General features: G+C 41.2%; 1 protein-coding gene across 2 annotated transcripts in view; it reads left to right on the plus strand.

The window, feature by feature from the left end:
• Septin1 (Septin 1) overlaps positions 1-20,363 on the plus strand; it is a 40,236-nt gene that overhangs the window by 14,731 nt on the left and 5,142 nt on the right. Inside the window, exons 2-5 of one of the 2 annotated variants that reach the window (XM_080281495.1) lie at positions 8,478-8,586; positions 13,124-13,229; positions 16,216-16,302; positions 20,063-20,186. In XM_080281495.1, coding sequence (XP_080137621.1) covers positions 8,494-8,586; positions 13,124-13,229; positions 16,216-16,302; positions 20,063-20,186 — 410 coding nt within the window. In that variant the 5' untranslated portion in view covers positions 8,478-8,493. Of the gene's footprint in view, positions 1-8,477; positions 8,587-12,012; positions 12,122-13,123; positions 13,230-16,215; positions 16,303-20,062; positions 20,187-20,363 lie in introns of those variants that run through there. The other variant, XM_080281496.1, reaches the window with a different exon arrangement.

The following is a 20,363-nucleotide window of genomic DNA, read 5'->3' on the forward strand; positions in this document are numbered from 1 at the left end:
TGTGTGTGTGTGTGTGTGTGATGATGTTAGCATAGGCAGCAAGTTTACATCATCACTATGTTTACATGATTTAAGTGTAATGACATGGTATGGTGAAGAAGACCGTTATTATGTGATGTCATGTTCGGTGTGGTGTGGGACGGGTATTGTATGGTGAGTTGTGGTGTGGGTGGGGTGGCGCGGGTATGAAGTGGTGTGGTGTTGGTTGGGCTGGTGTGATGTGGTGTTGTATGGCGTGGGTGGGATGGGGCGGGTATGACGTGAGTGGTGTGGTATGGTGTGGTGCATGGGTGGGTGGGTATGACGTGGCTGGTTTGGTATGCTGTGGTGTGGTGTGGGTGGGACGGGTATGATGTGGTGTGGTGTGGTGTGGGATGGGACAGGTATGGTGGGGTGTGGTGTGGGTGGGACGGGTATGATGTGATTTGGTGTGTTGTGGAATGGGACAGGTATAGTGTGGTGAGGCGTGCTCTAGGTGGGGCGGGTATAATGTGGTGTGGTGTGGTGTGGGTGGGTATGGCGGCTAAACATTCAAATCACGCGCCTCTTAACTCTCGCCTCACCAGTCATCCTCGGCGGTATGGGGTTATTTGTTGGCATGGGAGAGGTTAGTTATTTCCCAGTGGATGTGATATTTCATTTATTTATTTATTTATTTATTTTGCAACGTACGTGAGTGTTCCTGGTGGTACTATTGTAGCTACTGTCATATGAAACGCGAGTCATCTGCAGTTTACTGTAAGGGGGGATGGGAGGGAGTGTAGGGACGCGTGTATAATTAAGCATTGATGTGCCCTGCTATATCAGGGTCACCGCATGAAGGCGTCCCTCTCCACCACCACCACTACCGCTGCTACTGCTACCCTACCATCTCAGTTATTAGTCTTAAAGTAATTGTTTCTGTTGCTGCTCCCACTACCACTATTACTAACACTTACCTGAGTTCATTATTGTAGTTTTACGGTTGTTTGCTATAATATTGTGACCTTTATTTCTACTACAACTGATGATTTAGTGTATATCATGACAGTACAGTAAATAGAAGTAATATGTATTTAATAATGTATATATATTTTTTATTTATTTAACATGTATGGTATTCAGTATTATTTTTATGCCATATTTTCACTTCATCATCGGTGCCTCGTATGTATGCTTTAAAGGACACTTAACATATTACAGTTGGCCTAAAATTGCCATCTCCCCGTTAGGATTCTTGAACTGAAAAAATATACCAAACGAGAATATTATGCTAGTCACGAATAAGTGCTGTAGAGAGGAGGTAGAGCCATAGTTTTGTCTCTTACTGCGAATAGGACAAAAATCCGAGCTAGACAAAAGTAGTGTGTGTGTGTGTGTGTGTGTGTGTGTGTGTGTGTGTGTGTGTGTGTGTGTGTGTGTATGTTTTATAAGCTCGTGCGTGTGTGTTATTTCCGGTGTGTGTTATAACTACCGGTATGTAACCAAATCCTTGTGGCACACGCCGTACCGGTCACACACACACACACACACACACACACACACACACACACACACACACACACACACACACACACACACTACCACCCCACCCCGTCAAGCCTGTTCCCCAGCAACATGATAGTCTCTCTCTCTCTCTCTCTCTCTCTCTCTCTCTCTTTCAACGGCAGGAGGTCCACGCATGCTTAATATAGCCAAAATAACTCGCCTTCGCCATCATCCTTTTGGCCGATGTCGCTGAGATAAGAATGAGATAAAATAAAAATGACTTGCAGATAATTCCCGGCTCTTAACCCAAGATCAATTTATTTATTTGTTTTATTTATTAATTTGTTTGTTTGTTTATTTATTCATTAGTTATTTATTTTGCATACTGGACAGGAGACATGGAAAAAATTTAAACTCTTCATTTCTCCCCATTCCCATTAATAAAGTAAATAAATAATAGTGAGAAGTTACCGTTTTGTTTTATACGTTAACGTCCAGGAGTCGTGTTTTTTGGTTTCGCATAGGAAGTTTCCTTGTTCCTCATTCTTATCGATTTATTTTGGGTATTACGCCATAGTTAATAGCTTTTATGTGTTATTTATGGCTTTCTAATATATACATAGGGTAAAACATTGCCACATGGGCGCAGCAACTCCACCTGTCTTCTTACAGTCTCACGTTCGTAAGGAAATATATTTTTAGTACAGTACCGTATGCAACACAGATAACCGCCTCTTGATATCAGACTACAGAACGTATTAAGAACAAATTATACGTATTTTAGGGTATTTAATGAAGCTGCCTGGATGTTCGCTGCACATTCTTTACCTACGATGCCGCCAACCTAACCTAGCCTAACCTAGCCTGACCCCCCAGATCCCAAGTGATTTTAACCACCTAGGATTGCCACTGACCAAACCTAACTTAACCTCATTGGGGAGCTACGACCTCCAGATCTCGTATGAATTTAACCACCTAGGATTGCTACTAACCCTAACTTCAGACCAAAACTCCTACCCTAACCTATACTGATCAACCTGTGGAAGATCCATTTGAACAGGATATTTGGAAGACTTGCTTCCGTGTAGTAAAGTAGTAGTTAAATTTGCATTAATAACGTGCAAGAGAATTTAAAGAGTGAAGATACAAAATTAGTCGCCGAGTAAGATGTATTGCAAGATCTCCAAAATCGAAGAAATTTTGGCCCTAAAATGAGGTTCACTAACACATTTATTTATTTATTTATTTATTTATTTATTGCAAGAAGAACACGGAAAGGTGAGATAGGGATCTCCCCCTGCCTTGTTCATCCTGCCGAAGTCAGAGTTACGACAGTGAAATAACCATAAGTTTGTTCATCCTGACGTGAAAATGGCAGGAAAATGGCTGGCTCGGGTCCGTGCTGGCTCCCAGCACCTAGCTTGTTTATTTCGATATGGTGCGCTAATATTCACTCGTATATTATTTCTGTAATTTTTTTTTAATTAAGAAAAAAATCAGAATAATAACTGAGTCGTAGTTTTCATATTAATCTGCTAACAAGGAGGTGCTGGAAGATAAATGAGAATACTTGGCGTCTCAGGGCACAAGTATTGGAAGCAAACCGGTTGATGCTCTTTTGTTTTTTCTTCCTGCTGGGCCAAAAGAGAGCTGTCTTATAATTCCTTCAAATATATTAGCTAAAAAAAAAAAAGAGAAAAAATAAAAGAAAAAGGGAGATGGGGTATTTTGATGATGGTGAGATTAGGGTAGTGTTGCTCTTTTGTTATTTTTTTTCGAAGACTAACCGCCGAAAAATGGATTATAAGGTTTGAATGTGGGGGTAGGGGTGTAGATGTTGACACTCAGTTTTCTATCCTCACTCAGCTAAATAAAATGGTCGGGCGTTAGAAGTGTAGTAAGGTAGAGTTATGCCGACCCGGAGAAAGTTAAGTCTCTCCGTAGTAATTTTATTATGATCTGCATATTGTGGGTTGATGGATTTGAAGTCTTATGAGATTCCGTCAAAGAGAGAGAGAGAGAGAGAGAGAGAGAGAGAGAGAGAGAGAGAGAGAGAGAGAATGATCAAAGGGTTCAGTAAATGGGGTGAAAGAATATGACCCTTTTGAAAATTGCTTCTTGGGTATACTTGTATAATATATCTTTTTTTATATATATCGTTAATGATGACTTGTCTTCCCAAAATAAAATGGGGCCACGGGAATTTGAGCTGTGTGGATAGGCGTCAGGAACCATTTCAGCACGAGAGAGAGAGGAGAGAGAGAGAGAAAGAGAGAGAGAGAGAGGGGGGGGAGAATATGTTGGTAAAGACGCCCTCGTAGTGAAGGGCTGACTTACACAATGAAAATTTAAAAAATCCCGAGAAAGAAAGGAAGAAAGAAAGAAGGAGAAAGGAGAGAGAAAAGGTAAGAAATAAAGAAATACCGACAGATAGAAACAGCTGTCTAGATGAGAGAGAGAGAGAGAGAGAGAGAGAGAGAGAGAGAGAGAGAGAGAGAGAGAGAGATCACCGTATAATTTCAGATTAACCGATACACGCTCCAAGGGGGAATATCAGATGAAAGACTTGGAAACCTGTTAGACTGCTAATCCCTTCAGTCTCAAAGGGCCTCCTTAAAGATGATCTACAACCTTGACTTTTGACCTTGACCTTTGCTTTATCTGGACCAAAATCGAAACACGTCAGCCAATCTCCACATACAACACATATGTCAAGTTTGACCAAAATCAGTTGAAGCATAGATGGGATTTTTTTCGGACCCTGAACTTTGACCTCGTCCCATGACCTTGACTTTTTGTGGAGTGGCACTAAACTCAGGCCACTTGTTCCCAGACCCCCACGCAATATCTGTGCCAATTTTCATGCAAATCAGGTCAGGCCTTCATGAGATTTTGATACTATAACAGTAACAACAGCAACAACAACAACAACAACAACAACAACTACTACTGCTGCTGCTACTACTACTACTACTACTACTACTGCTACTACTACTACTGGCTTATCGTACTGTTTGGGATGATGAATAGTGCCCCTACCCCTTTCACTGTTAGAGATATGCTGGAGAGGGACGCCTTCACGTGGTGACACCGATATCACTAGGCGGTGGAGCTACCCGGTTATGCCGGCGTCCCTCAACTATCCCCCTGTTCCCCGAAAGGAGGATAGTGGGTTGCAGGAGAGGGGCAACTAAAGCCTGCAGTCCAGTGGGTCTGTATCCAGATGAACCTAGGTATACAACAACAACAACAACAACAGCAACTGCTACTACTACTACTACTACTACTACTACTACTATTACTACTACTACTGCTGCTGCTGCTGCTGCTGCTGCTGCTGCTGCTGCTGCTGCTGTGTGAGGCTTCCCCTAATGCAAATAAAATCACTAAACAGTAGCAAGAATATATTTATGTAAAGAGACTCCGTCGTAGAGAATCGGTTAAGCATTCAAACTGAAGAACCGTCTTTTAATTCTTCAGAATTTACTGGTTCCGAGAAAAAAAAAATAATGGAGATGGAAGAATTTGCAACCTGAGAGACTTGAGCATCAGATTGGAGAACAATCTGATAATTATTGAAGATTTACTGACTAATAAGAAGATAAATGGAGACGGAAGAATTTAAAACTTGAAATTACCGGACATTATAGTAGGACGTTAAAAACCGGTACTCGGGTGAACGTTTGAATTAGAGGCGGGGATGTTTTACCTGATTATAGTTGATTATGTACAATGGGCGGTTGTGATAGGTGATGGCGAGAGGGAGAGAGAGAGAGAGAGAGAGAGAGAGAGAGAGGAAGAGAAGGAGGAGGAGGAAGAGGAGGAGGAGATAAAAAAAAAAAAAAGGACGGCGAAATCAACCGATACTAAAAATCTCACTTTTTCTTTGACTTATTCCTCTGGCAAGATGCACTCATAATTACCGCTAAATCATTATTATTATTATTACTATTATTATTATTATTATTATTATTATTATTATTATTATTATTATCATCATCATCATCATCATCATCATCATCATCATTCTTATTTCGTCATGCACTAAGCAAGGGGTAGTTGGATGGGTTTGTTTGTTGTCTGTCTGTGTGTCTGTCATCATACTCTTAGGCTCGTGGGTAAATTAGACAGGGAATCAATGTGGGGTACTCTCTCTCTCTCTCTCTCTCTCTCTCTCTCTCTCTCTCTCTCTCTCTCTCAAACGGTAGTAAGAATGAAAACAGGATCTCTTGTTAAAGAATTTCAAACTTCCATTTCAACAAGCGCTTCTCTTTTTTACCCGCAAAAAGTCGCCATATAATTCCATCACCACGTTCCACTAGGTTAATTACTCATGTTCTTACCTGTGTTCTTATGGGAGGAGAGAATTAACCTTTTTTTGTTGTTGTCTGTAGGCATGGTAAATATACACAAATAAACTCCTATGCAAAGATATAGAAAAGTTTTGATATATTGTATGGTGGAGATAGATGTTTGGGAAATAGATAGATAGATAGATAGATAATGGGATGTACTGGTAGATATACATACATACATACATACATACATACATACATACTTCCATACATACATACATACACAGATACATCCAAAACATGTGCATAGATGGCGAGACAGGTAGACATAAGCTGGGGATACCGGTACAGATAAATGGGTGAGAGAGAGAGAGAGAGAGAGAGAGAGAGAGAGGTGGGTGTGGATTGGTATGTGTGTGTGTGTGTGTGTGTGTGTGTTTTGTGGGTAAAAAGGATGAGTGTGCAGTGGAGTGTTGTGATTGGTTTTGTGTGTGTGTGTGTGTGTGTGTGTGTGTGTGTGTGTGTGTGTGTGTGTGTGTGTGTGTGTGTGTGTGTGTGTGTGTGTGTGTGTGTGTGTGTGTGTGTTTTGTGGGTAAAAAGGATGAGTGTGCAGTGGAGTGTTGTGATTGGTTTTGTGTGTGTGTGTGTGTGTGTGTGTGTGTGTGTGTGTGTGTGTGTGTGTGTGTGTGTGTGTGTGTGTGTGTGTGTGTGTGTGTGTGTGTGTGTGTGTGTGTGTGTGTGTGTGTGTGTGTGTGTGTGTGTGTGTGTGTGTGTGCGCCTACATGTTGGTGTCTGTGCTTTTTTCAAGGTCTGTGTGGGTGTTTATGTATGTGTATCTATATGTGTGCATGTGTGTGTTTGTGTGTTTTTTTACTGTGTAGGTGTGTTTTTATGTGTGCTTTATGAGTATGTAAACTTTCTTGTGAGTTTTCCCGAAGTGTGTGTGTGTGTGTGTGTGTGTGTGTGTGTGTGTGTGTGTGTGTGTGTGTGTGTGTGTGTGTTTATGTTTTTGTTCCTGTTATCATCGTCGTCATTATCAAGGAAAGGGAGAAGAGGCGGGTATAAAGGGAAAGCGTGGGAGAGAGAATTGAAGGGAGAGAGGAGAGGAGAGAGGAAGGGGTTGGGGAAGAGGAGATAAGGTGAGGAGGGGGAGGAGGAGGAGGAGGAGGAGGGAAAGGGAGGAGGAATAGAGTGGAGAGGAGAGGGGGAAAGAAAGGAGGAGAGAGAAGAGAAAAAGATAATGGAGTGTGAGGAAAAAGAAGAGGTAGGTGAAAGTGAAGGGGGGGGGGATTAAGAAAAGGGAGCTGGCAGGAGGAGAGGGAAAAGGAGGCGAGTGGCCAGAATGGGAAGAGAGGGTAGGTTAGGGTAAGGTAGGAGAAGGGAGGGGAGAGGAAGAGGGAAGAGGAGGATGTAGGAAAGGGAGGGGAAAGGAAAGGGGAATGGGAGGGGAATAGGTGGGGAGGAGAAGGGGAGAGGAAAAGGAAGGGGAGGGAGGAGGGAGAGGGAAGGGGAGGGGGGAAAGGAAAGGGGAAGGGGTAGGGGAAGGGGAAGGTGTAGGGGAAGGGGAGGGGAGGGGAAGGGAAACAGGTTGGAGCCGCGCCCCTAAAGTTACCGGAGCATAACATCACCACCCCTCTTTTCCTTCCTCTCCCCATCCTTCCTTTCCTTTCCCCTTCTGTTTTCTTCTCCCACCCACTCTTTCATCCCTCTCCCCCTTCCTTCCCCTCCCCTCCCCTCCCCTATTCACTCTTCCAATCCCATCATTCTCCTCTCCCATCTCCGTACTACCTCCTGACCCAACCCTCTACTCTCCACATTTTCCCTCCTTATCTCCGTCTTTTTCTCTCCCCTGCTTCTTTTCTCCCCCTCCACACCTCCCCCCTGCTTCTTTTCTCCCCCTCCACACCTCCCCCCTTTCTCCCCCTCCACACTTCCCCCTTCTTTCCCTCTCCACACCTCCTTCCTCTTTCTCCCCCTCACTCAACCCTCTGTAGAGCCTCGGTATCATCTTTTTCTGCCACGGAGTCAAGTGGAATGAGCCGTAAAAGGACGAAAATATGGACCAAGTTAAGGTGAAAGAACTATAGCTGAGAGAGAGAGAGAGAGAGAGAGAGAGAGAGAGAGAGAGAGAGAGAGAGAGAGAGAATAGTAGTAGTAGTAGCAGTGGTAATAGTAGTTTATAGTAGTTGCAACCCCAGGCTTATCTGCATGTGAACCCAGTGGACAGCAGGTTGACGTTTCCCCACTCCTGCAGTCCACCATCCTCCTCTTGAAGGATAGTGTGGCAAACAAGGACGTTTATATACCTGGCCGTGGAGCCGAGCGGTTGTAACTATGTCACCACACGAAGGCATCCCTGTCGTCACACACTCCAGAGCTGAATAAGATAGAATATGGAGAAGGGAGAACTCACTTCTTTTTGTTTTTTTCTTTTTCTTTCCTTTTTTGTGTGTGTGTGTGTGTGCAATATTAAAGAGCGAGTGCAGCTCAGATAGCATGTCATGGTACTAGGTGGCATTTTGAACTCTCTCTCTCTCTCTCTCTCTACCGGTATAATAATGTTGCTTGGTTTTTCTTTGTTTTCTTCTTCGTCCTCCTCCTCCTACTCATCCTCCTCCTCCTACTCATCCTCCTCCTCCTCCTCTTCTTCTTCTTCTTCTTCTTCTTCTTCTTATTATTATTATTATTATTATTATTATTATATTTCCCCAACAGGAGGGAGAGGGAGGATATGTCGTCGCCCTACATGAGTCCCTTACCCAGTCCCAGGTCACCCAACAGTCCACTCAGTCCAGGCAGATGCGTCAAGGTCAAGAAGAACCCCGTGAGTACAAACTGACCTCGTTTAACCTCGTTCTCGGTGAGTTCAAAGGAGTACAAGTGGAAGTAAACAGTACCAAACACACCGATCTTTTTAAGCTAATGAATCCAAATATTGAGTTTTTATTAACCTCCATCTTGGCGAGTTTAATGATGCACAACTGAAAGTAAACATCAACAAACACACCGATCCCTTTCTGGCTAATGAATCCAAAGTTTGACTTCCTCTTGACCTCATTTCTTGGTGAGTTCAAAGGAGTACAAGTGAAAGGAAACAGTAACAGACTCACCAATCCTTTCGTTGGCGTTTGGTATACAGTAGGGTAGATTGTGGTATCCGTTGTGTGAGACTAAGAAAGAGACGTATTTTAAAGCAGCATGGGAGACTTCGCAACACATCTTCCATAGCGATTTATTATGCACAGTACACATTGGTATTCTCGACTGTGATATTTGTATGTTTTCTAGTAACGACATGCCTCAGTAACTCACGAGAGGAGAGCAAAGTGTATTGTGGAAAATGATCGTCGAGGAGGAAGAGGCGTTTCTATACGGTCATGAGATTAGAACAGAGCTGAGAAGTGCATAGGGAAAAACAGATAATTAATTTTTAGTAGTAGTATTCGTAGCCCCGGGTTCATCTGAAAAATAATCCCAGTAGACTGCAAGCTGAAAATACTCTGGTTCGGCCGCCCACACCATCCCTTTTTGAGGAGATGGGGGGAATTTGTATACCAGGGACTTCGCCGATATATCATTGCCACCACGTGAAGGCATCCCTATCCAGCACCTAGTTTATTTTTTGGCCAGTAGTGGGGGTAATTTGAGTAGGTGAAAGTTAAAGATTAAATCATATACAGTCCTATTTACGATATTATATTTAGTGATGCAATGGGAATATGCCAAAAAACTTTCGAATATCGGGTGATAAATAGACTGATTGATAGAGACAAACTCACAGCTTAGATGAATCGATAGACATAGATTGGAAAACAGATCGATTTATAGTAGATAGCCTGATTAGTGGTAGGCTGACTTTACCTAACGTAATCATTACCTTGTCTAATCCTCGCCAATACCTCTCCTCACGTCATAGTGCTGAACCCCTGATCATGGTATCACGTGCTTAAATCCCGACTGTATCAGGGAGGTATATTACAGGATATATAATAAAACCTTCACCTTTTTTGTAGTGGTGATAGTCGTGATTACAATTCGCCTACTTTAATTTGATGGAGATTTTCGTCCTTTTGCAGCTTGTTTCTTTCTATAACACCTCTTTGTGACTAGCATCGTATCTTCTCTACTTCCTTTCCCTAACGTTTCTTCGTGACTAGCATCATGATCCAACGTTAATCTCTTCTTACAGCTCAGCATTCAAGGAGAGCTGGCAATTTTAGGCCAGGTTAAAGTGAATAGAGCACAGTATGTTCATGTATTTCTGATCTTATTCTTGTACTGTACAGTATAATATTCTCCAGTCTCTAGACATGCTGTAAGGAATCAGTACCCCCCCCCCCTCTCTCTCTCTCATCAACTCCTTGTGCGTAATATTTATAGTGACCAGCGTAAAGCTCATCTTAATCCAAACGAGCTCCATAAACTCTTAAACAAAGCTCACCTAATAAACGCAGCCTCTAAATTCACACACCAGGCCACAGCACGACGTCTGCAAGATGTTTATAAAAATATTGAAGACTGGAACCATTTTATTTTTCTGATATCTCTGTCTCAGTCTTGCAGTGAGTAGTAGTAGTATCGTTTGTAGTAGTAGTAGTAGTAGTAGTAATAGTTGTTTTGTAATTGTTGCCATAGGTTCTTCTAAATGTGAACCAAGTGAATTGCAGGCTGAAGTTGTCTTTCTCTTGCAGTCCATCATCTTCCTTTCGGGGGATAGGCAAGGAGTAGAGGGATGATTGTAAAGTATAACCAGTCGGTGGAGCAGCCCGGTTATATCAGTGCCACCACATGAAGGTTTCCATCTCCAATCTGCTCCAATACGCAACTGGATATTTTTTAATCCCCGATCATCCCCTGGAAAAGACGTATCTAGATTATTTCCTCTAAGCAGCAGTATTCTATTCCTGCTGACTCCAGACGAATTTATTCAGCTGAGAGTGTCATACGAGCCTGGGAGAGCTGGAGGAGATTAGTTCTAACCCTTCCACCAAACAACGTCATTCATAAGTTTCAAAAAAGTCTGGCGGTAGCAAGAATATAATACAAAAGACGTCCATGTACAGAATCAGACAGAGAGGGGGGGGGGTGGAGGAGAAGTGCCTTGAGAATGAAGTCGTCAGGGAGAAGCAGGCATAAAGCACAATATACGTCAAGGTACAAAAGAGGTTAATTGGAACTGTCCTAGCAAGGTGAGAGGGTGCGTCTGTAGGGTACGGTAGTCTCCAGAGCTCTCTCTCTCTCTCTCTCTCTCTCTCTTTGACATTGGGTGCTTGATAGCACTTCAATAGCAGTTTTATTTTTTCATATTACATATATTCTCATGTATTTTATTAACGAAATATCGACTTACTCTGCATCAGTAACAAACTGTATTTGATAAAGGGGAGGGAAGACCCACCTCTTCCTTTTGTTGCACGTGTACTGTCCATGCATTTGCAATAATCAGCATTTCAGTTAATTGCATTAGGATAATTAAAGTAGGAGTTTCAGTAAAATCGCCGAAGATGTATTACGAAAACTACCAAGCCAAGGACTAGAGTATATAAAGCCTTTTTATTATTTACCAGTAACGTGATATACTCGTATGTATGGATTTTTCTTTAAAATGTAATTTGACGTCTATTAAAAGCCTACACAAATAGTAGGTAAGTTGAAAGGCAAAGAAGCCTATTTGGGATAAGGAGGAGAGTACGTGAGATTTATTGCTACTGAAAGCTCATTACCTAAGGTTCATAAAACATCTGTTTATTATTTATACTATTGACAACCCCTTGGCCTCACCATCATGGTGAACTATTAATTATGCAAAGTTATATGTAAATGTTGCAGCTTGATGTCACTTGCAGCTTTCAAATCTGGCATGTCCTTTTGCCTTATCACGCGTTTGGTGCCATGTACAAGCTCACCAAACGCTGTGTCAGGAACTATATTGCCGGGTGTGAGTAAGGAGAGTCTGGTATTTGAGGTTAAGATGAGGGAGCAGAAAAATCCCCGAGAGAAGATGAAGACCTGCCACACCCTCTCCCGCCTTCTACTGCCAGATCTCTGCGGTCAAATTAAATCCGCAACGGGGAAACAGTAATTACCTTCTGATATAAAATAAAGCATGAGCGCCAATAAGTATGTGGTAATTAAAACAGTATATTATTAGTCATGTTACGGGAAAATTGTACTAATAAATAGTTTTTAATGTGTTAAGTATAGGGATGGTCGCTTGACGTGTGGGGCAACAGTGTGCGTTTGTCAACAAATGGGAGACGAACCTGGTGATTCATCCAGTCATTTCCCTCCACCTTCGCCTTTTTTTACGTTGTGCCTGTTAATCCCCGAGCCGGTTACCCGTCATGTCTACTGATACGGTAGGGGGTTAAGATAGTTTGTGTAGTGGTGTGGCAAGAGGAGGTAGGGGTAATGTTTACATCCTCATCTCTCGCCAGGTCTCGGGTCTCCACCACCCTTGTTAGTGATGCTTCTCGTAATTGTCTAACACGGACAGAGATTTGGACTGGACCTGACTGTAAAACAAGGTTTGATGGTTAAATTGCAGTTTTGGACAGTCAAGATTTTTCAGTTGTTTCTGACCATCCTACCTTGTATAACCTGCCCCGACAAAACTGACCCAACCTAATGTTATTATTGCAACTCCAGGCACATTTGAATGCTAAACCATTGGGCTGCAGGCTGCAACTCCCTTCTCTTGCTATCCACCATCTTTGCAGAGGATAAAAAAAAAAAAAGTTGATGGACTTATGTCTAACCTAATGGTGAGGCAGTCTGGCTCTGTCAGTGCCTCACTAACATCTTTTCCTCCTTTTTTACATTTTAAGTATTGACAGGCCATATACAAACCCAGGATTCGACATCTGATGCACTGGATGGTAAGCTTCACCATCCTGGCTCACTCACAAGGGCTGCACTACAAATCTAACAAATCTACCTGAGCTTTTCTTTTTTTTTTTCCTAGCCAAGGGGCATGACTGTCAAAAACTGCAAGAATACATTGAATGGGCCAGTGGTATCTTTCATAAGGCATTGGTAATTCATCCAGCTATATCAGAGAGAAAGACAAATACCAGTGAGTTATACTTTCTATATGCCTTTTTTTTTGTACATTGGTACTGTATTCCACTATATATTTGCTGTAGAAAATGTAAACCACAAGCATCATTAATGTTGGTATTGTTAATTCTTCTGTTTTAGTGTGAAAGAAAAAAAAATGTTGCGGGGAGTGCTGCTTATATTTTCCTTGGTACTTTTTCTTCCCAGAATTACACACATTTGCCATAGTATCTTTGCAGTAGAAAATTATGTCAATTACCATGTCATTTTTACATCCTAACATACTGTCATGTCTCTTCCAGTTCAGCAATCCAGATATGCCAGGTTATGTTGGATTCGCCAATCTTCCAAACCAAATCCATCGCAAGTCTGTCAAGAGAGGCTTTGAATTTACCCTAATGGTTGTAGGTAAGTGGGTGTTTTATGGTTTTGGATAAGTAAGTATGATATCATGCCATAAAGAGAAAATCCTTAAAATTTACAGGTATAGTATGCTTTAAAGAGAAACTCCATAAGAATATACACGTGGTGGCAAATCACATTACAGACTGAAGTACAGAATTCACAGACTTGTTGTTAGGGATTCACTATAGTTTTAAGGCTTCTCTTCATTTTTACTGTCATTGGTAGTGAAAGTATTTGTCATCATCATCTGATCCTACATTGCCCCATGAGGAGCGTAGAAGCCCGGGGCTAGGCAAGTTGGTCCTGACACTGAAGATGAGAGTGACCAGCCTCACTCATCCCTGAGTGGCATAAAGTGAGTGATAAACCCCACCCATCCCATGGATATACACCAGGACAGGCTCAATCTGATTGGAGCACCTTAATTACCCATCAAACCACCAGGTGCCATAACGTGGTTATATGGCTACTAACCAGCATTGTACAGGTAAATGGTTTTCTGGTGTACAGGAAACCATTTGGCTTGTCACTCAGTGTAGAGTCACCCTTAGGCAGTAGGAAGAGGAAAATATAAAGGAAAAAAAGACAGAAGAGGGAATGTAGAGTCACCCGCAGGCATAAGGAAGAGGAAAGGATGAAGGAAAGAAAGATAAAAGAGGATGGAAGGAAAGAAGGAAGTAAGAGAGGAAAGGGCAGTCACCTGAGAACAGCAGTACATCAAGTGAGCGGATGGTTAGTGCTCTCACCTAATTATGGGAAATTTTTTGTAATACTGTATCAGGTAACAGGCATGTGAGCATGGAAGTGAAAAAGTTACTACATGACAGTACCGGTATTATGATACCAACTCTAACATATGGAAGTGAAGCATGGACGTTGTTGGAAGGACACAAGTCAAGAGTGAGAGCAGTGGAAATGAGTTATTTAAGAGGAGCCTGTGGAGTCACATGGAGAGACAGGCTGACAAATGAGGATATAAAGGAGCATTGTGATGAGGATGTGGATGTGATAGGAAGCATTAGGAGGAACACACTGAGGTGGTTTGGCCATGTGGAGAGGATGGAGGGTGACAGTGTATGTGAGTGAGGTGGAGGGGGGAGGGGGAGGCTGAGGATGAGGTGGAGGGATGGAGTGGAGAGGTATATGAGAGAGAGGGGTGTGAGTTGGGAGCAGGGCAGTGAAATGGCGGGGGGCAGGGCGACATGGAGGCGATTTGTTTGTGGCCACCCTGTACGGGATTGAGGCATCTGGCAGTAGACAGATAGATAGATAGATAGGCATGAGAACTGTAGTTTGTATACTGTACTTGAGGTTTTAAAATTAATAATTAAAGTTTCTGTTGGTCTTTTGGGTTTCATGCATCTTTTGACAAATTATAATATTTTTGTCATATTGTTTACAAATTAGTTACTCCCAGTCCCCTTTCTTTTAAAGAGAATTACTTTATATCATTAAAAGGTTTTATTAGGGAGTGGGTAGGCTTGCAGTGAAAATTCCAATGATTCCTATAAGCACAATGCATTGTGTATTGTATAAGATGAAGCTTACTAGAAACACAGGCATTTAATCACAATTGATGGTGATCTGGTTTGGTATGATTAGCAATATGACAATCATAACTGTTTCGTGCTCATTAGTTGTAGTTGTCTCAGCTGTATATAGGGTATTGAAAAATTAAGTTCTGGGTAGTACAACATGCTTTTATTCATCTTAAGGAGACCTTCATGGTTAGTACTGTATATGGAATTTCACATCAATCCATTGGCTGCAATGACTTACTCAGGGATTTTGTTATGGCTAATGCCAGATGATAATATCAAGCTAAGGGAAACCCCTAGCAGCCTGAGGGTGAGAAACTATCATAATTTATTAAATCCCCCAACAGCCTAAGGGTGAGAAACCGTGAAGATTTATTAAATCCTCTACCAGGCTGATGGTTAGAAACCATCTTGATTTAACAAATGTGTCATACAGTAAACCCTTCCAATATCAGACTTTTATATTGTCAGATGCTTTAATTCTCCCAGATTTTCTGAAGTGAGTGTCTGGAGTAACCAGCCAATACTAAGCTTTACTGTACTGTTAATGTATTTTGTAAGGTGATAGGTAATGGTAATATGCATACACATTTCACTGTGTATTGTATTTTTGCGGCCACAAAGATATGATTATGCATACTATATTTTGTAGTCAGTGCAAGGGGCCTGAGAGTATCACTGTTGTCGCCATTAACTCTTATGATCAGGGGAACTCACTACTGAATTCCAGCTTACACCAGATGGTTTTATTCTGCTGAGGGTGAGTATAGAAACTTGAAAGTAGCCTAACATATTTTTATGTAAATGAGTGCAGTCTTAAATATTAGATATGATGTTTACTGACTCGAATCTTTTATGTTTGTCTGTTTATGGGCGGTTGTCTATATATAATTTGATTGTCTGTAGGTGGGAAGGGTTTCTGTATAAATTAATTATTTACAGGAGTATGTACTGTACTGTACATACAGTAATTTAAATGTATATAGGAATGTTTTATGTATGCTCACCATCTACTCGATTTAGTGCAGCTCTTGGGTACCTGCCCTCTCCTCTCTTCCTTCATTTCATCCATCCCCTTCTGTCTCTCTTCCCGTCTTTCTTTCCTTTTCCTTCCATCTGCAGATGACTACAGTGAGTGACAAGCCAAATGGTTTCCTGTGCACCAGGAAACTATTTACTAAGCTGGGTTGTAAGTATGTAACCAAATTATGGCGCCTGGTGGTTTAGTGAGCATTTAAGGCACTCCAATCAGATTGAGCCATTGCAGGTTTATATTCAAGGGGTGGTTGGAGCTTATCGTTCACGTAATGCTACTCATGGATGAGTGAGGCTGGTCACTCTCATCTTAAATGTCAGGATCAACTTGCCTAGCCCTGGGCCCCTATGCTTCACGTGGGGCAACACTGGATTAGATGATGATTGAATGAAAAAAAAAATGAAATTATTTGCAGGTGAGAGTGGCCTAGGCAAGTCCACCTTAATCAACACACTCTTCCTCACTGACCTTTATCCGGACAGAGTTGTGGCGTCAGCTCAAGGTATGTCACTTCCTTAACCTGTTATTTTACTTGGGGACATCTTTTTTATTTCATGCTTACTATATTCTGACAATTTTATTTAACTGAATGTAAATATCTTGACCTGGAAGGGCTAGCTTTAAGAATTAACCAATTCAACTTGTAGACATCTTTATCATATTTTTGCAATCTCCTGATGATTATACATGTGGTTGGCTTAGGATATATTTTTTCAACTGGAGGGGTTAGATACAGCCCTAGTAAACCCCTTCAGGATAAGAGGGCTTTCCTATATTGATTAAATTGTCTGGTTGTAGCAAGAAAAAAGCAAAAAGGTTTTTCTCCATTATACCTTGTTGGAATGGTTCTTAGCGTACAGTAGATCCTCACTGAGTATGTGACTATACAGCATTGTTTTGAGATACTACCTGAGGACCAAATTGTCCCAAATATTGTATAGGCTACCGTACTCAAATTCACATGTTTATAACAGTACCATTTCGTATGGTATCAGTGCTTTAATTTGTTGTATGCTGCTGATGCAGTACTGCTTGCAAATACCGGACAAGAACTTGGTAGACTAGTGCAGAGTTTTGCTGATGTATGTGAGCTTTGTCCCTTGAGAGTAAATGTAGAAAAGAGTAAAGTGATGGTTACTGAGAGAGAAGGTGATTCTTAGTGCGATGTTACAGTGAATGGAGAAAGATTGGAATTGGCGAGAGAGTTCAAATACCTGGATACAGTGATAGAAAAGAGAGGAAAATGTGCAAAAGAAGTGGAAAGCAGTGACACAAGCAAGGAAAGTAGCTGGTGCAATGAAGGCCTTGATAAGAAACAGAGGCTTGAGTGTTGCAGCTTCACGAGGCTTACATGAAGGAGTGTTAGTGCCAACTTTAACATATGGATAAAAGTCAAAAGTGAGAGCAGTGGAAATGGGACTGCTGAGGAATGTATGTGGAATACAGAGAGTGGATAGAATATGAAATAATGTGATTCATGAATGATGTGGAGTGAGGAAGTCTGTGGACACCAGAATCCAAGAGAGTGTACTGAGATGGTATGGTTGTGTGGAGAGAATGGATAACAGTAGAGGGGTGAAAAAGGTTTATCTGAGCAAATTTGAAGGAGGGAGGAGGCGAGGTAGGCCAAGGAGAAGGTGGAGAGATATGATGGATGAGTGTGTGAGGAAGAGAGGTTTGGAAGTTGGTGAGGCTAGGGAACTGACAAGAGATTGAGCTGGCTGGATGAATATTGTGAGATGTGCATGATCAGGGATTTGGCACCCCTTTTTAAAGTGACAGCATCTGGATGGACTCTGTCAGATATGTTTATGTGAAGCTACAGAATGTGGTGAATGTTTTTGGCGTATCCGATAGAGCCAGGATTCTGGGGGCTTGAATGATGAGTGAATGGAAGCGTGGCCTGTTGGATTGGGCAAATTTGGGCTGTCTGGACATTGCTACTCCTCACCCTGCCCTAGGGTAGGAAAGGAGGTCTGGATGATGATGATAATGATATATAAATAATATAGATAGATAATATATATATATATATATATATATATATATATATATATATATATATATATATATATATATATATATATATATATATATATATATATATCTATCTATCTATCTATTGCCAGATGCCTCAATCCCGTTTGGGGTGGCCACAAACAAATCGCCTCCAAGTTGCCCTGTCCCCCGCCATTTCACTCCCCTGCTCCCAACTCACACCCCCCTCTCTCATATACCTCTCCACCCCATCTCTCCATCTCATCCTCGGCCTCCCCCTCCCTCTTTCCCCCTCCACCTCACTCACATACACTCTCTTCGTCAGTCTTTGATCCTCCATCCTCTCCACATGGCCAAACCACCTCAGTGTGTTCCTCATAACGCTTCCTATCACATCCACATCAACACCACAACGCTCCTTTATATCCTCATTCGTCAGCCTGTCTCTCCATGTGACTCCACAGGCTCCTCTTAAATAACTCATTTCCACTGCTCTCACTCTTGACTTGTGTCCTTCCAACAACGTCCAAGCTTCACTTCCGTACGTTAGAGTTTGTATCACAATACTGTCATGTAGTAACTTTTTCACTTCCATGCTCACTTCCCTGTTTCTTATCACTGCTTTCAAAGAACCAGCAACCTTCTTCCCTGCTGTACCCTTTCAAGCACTTCACCCTCCAAACCTCCATCCTTACTCATCACACTACCCAAGTACTTAAACGTACTCACATTTTCCAATTCCTCACCATCCAACCTCGCTGTACATTCACTGACTTCACCTCTCTCAAAGACCATCACTTTACTCTTCCCTACATTCACCTTTAGATTCCGTTTCTTACACACTCTCCCAAACTCATCCACCAAGCCTTGCAGCTCCCCTTCGTCTTCACTCAACAACACGGTATCATCTGCAAACAACAGTACAGGGAGTTTCCAAACACTATCCTCTCTCACCAGGGCCACTCCAACATCCACTACCCTACCTTGTACCTCTTTTATTACCCCATCCATGTACAGATTGAACAACCATGGAGACATGACACATCCCTGTTTTATATATATATAAAACTAGTGTTATCCATGCATTTATTCATCACTTTAGTCGTTTATGCTTTTTTTATTTCACCAGGAGGATCATGTACAATACTTGTTTTTGTTCACCAATATACTGAAGTTTTAAGAGCTTTTTTTTTTTTCACCAGTATAATCACATCTGTGCTCTTATTAACCAGTAAAATCATATTTGTGCATTTATTTTATCACTATAGTCATACCAGGTATCTGCATTTTCACAGATGTATTATGTGCTTTCTTATTACAATATTATTATACCAGAATAAAACAAACATACAGCTTATTGTAAAATGGCATAATGTTTATGTACTTTTTTCCACTTACAATCATGTTTTTTAGTGCATAAGATGTTCAGTGATTGTGGTTTTGTGCCTAGACTTTTAAGATATTAATGTTGCTTTTTTTTTTTTTTTTTTGAAATGCATCAGTGAATGGTGGCAAAGGTAGGAAATGCTTTATTAAATGAGTATGCATGTTAAGGGTAGCTATTGTACTGGTTTTGCATAAGTAAGTTTATAATTATATTTCTTTGTTAATCTGTATAATTTTCCTTTTGTAGTACCTTAAAAAAAAGGGGGGGGGGATAATCATACTGTAAAATTTACTCTTTGAAGGATTTAAGTTTCCATTGCAGTCTTACAAAGGGAAGCAAATACAGTACAGAGAGTTACTACTTTATCGGTGCTCCTTTTATTTTTTATTTTATTTATTTATTTATTTTTTCGGTGTCACTGTCTTTTGTTTGTTTTACCTCTGTACAGTAGGTTATGCCCTAAGGAAGCATGTCTGTACTGCAGTTGGGTCATATATGGCCTTTAGTAAGCAAGTTGAGATCAGGCCGGAGGATTGGTGGACACATATTTTTTTTTAATTAGTTATAGATCTTCAAGTTTGCAAAACCCCATGTTAACACTGTGCCTGTGCATAAGGAGGGGTCACTGTATGTATTTTTATTACTGGCATTTTTTATATCACATAGTTTGTATCAGAACATAAATGATTACATTCTGTTTTATATGAGTTACTGTACAGTATATCATTTTAATATCAATATTATTTGCATTAGCAGCATGAAAGAGGATGATGAAATGTAATGTGCAGACTAAATTGGTGAGGAAGAGGTGTCCAGAAATCTCTAGTATCACTTAAAATACCACACTGTAATCTACTTTATTTTCCATGGCCAACAGAAAACATTGAGAAAACCGTAAAGATAGATGTGTCAACTGTTGAAATAGAGGAGCGTGGTGTGAAGGTTCGGCTCACCGTAGTAGACACGCCTGGCTATGGTGATGCCATAGACAACACTGACTGGTGAGTGTGGACAGACTTAATCCACTAAGGCCAGGGATGTGTTTTTAATTTTTTCTTACCATCTTCTGGTGATTTTATTTAACTTTGAAGAGATTTTTTAAACAAGAGGGGTTTGATAAAGGAATCAGTTTGCCTGGTAGCAACAAGAAATAGGACATCATGTGGGTTATAGGTTGT

This window comes from Coenobita brevimanus, chromosome 89 (genome assembly GCF_032717465.1).
Source record: "Coenobita brevimanus isolate Jiangsu-jjx chromosome 89, ASM3271746v2, whole genome shotgun sequence".
Taxonomy (NCBI): Eukaryota; Metazoa; Arthropoda; class Malacostraca; order Decapoda; family Coenobitidae; genus Coenobita; species Coenobita brevimanus.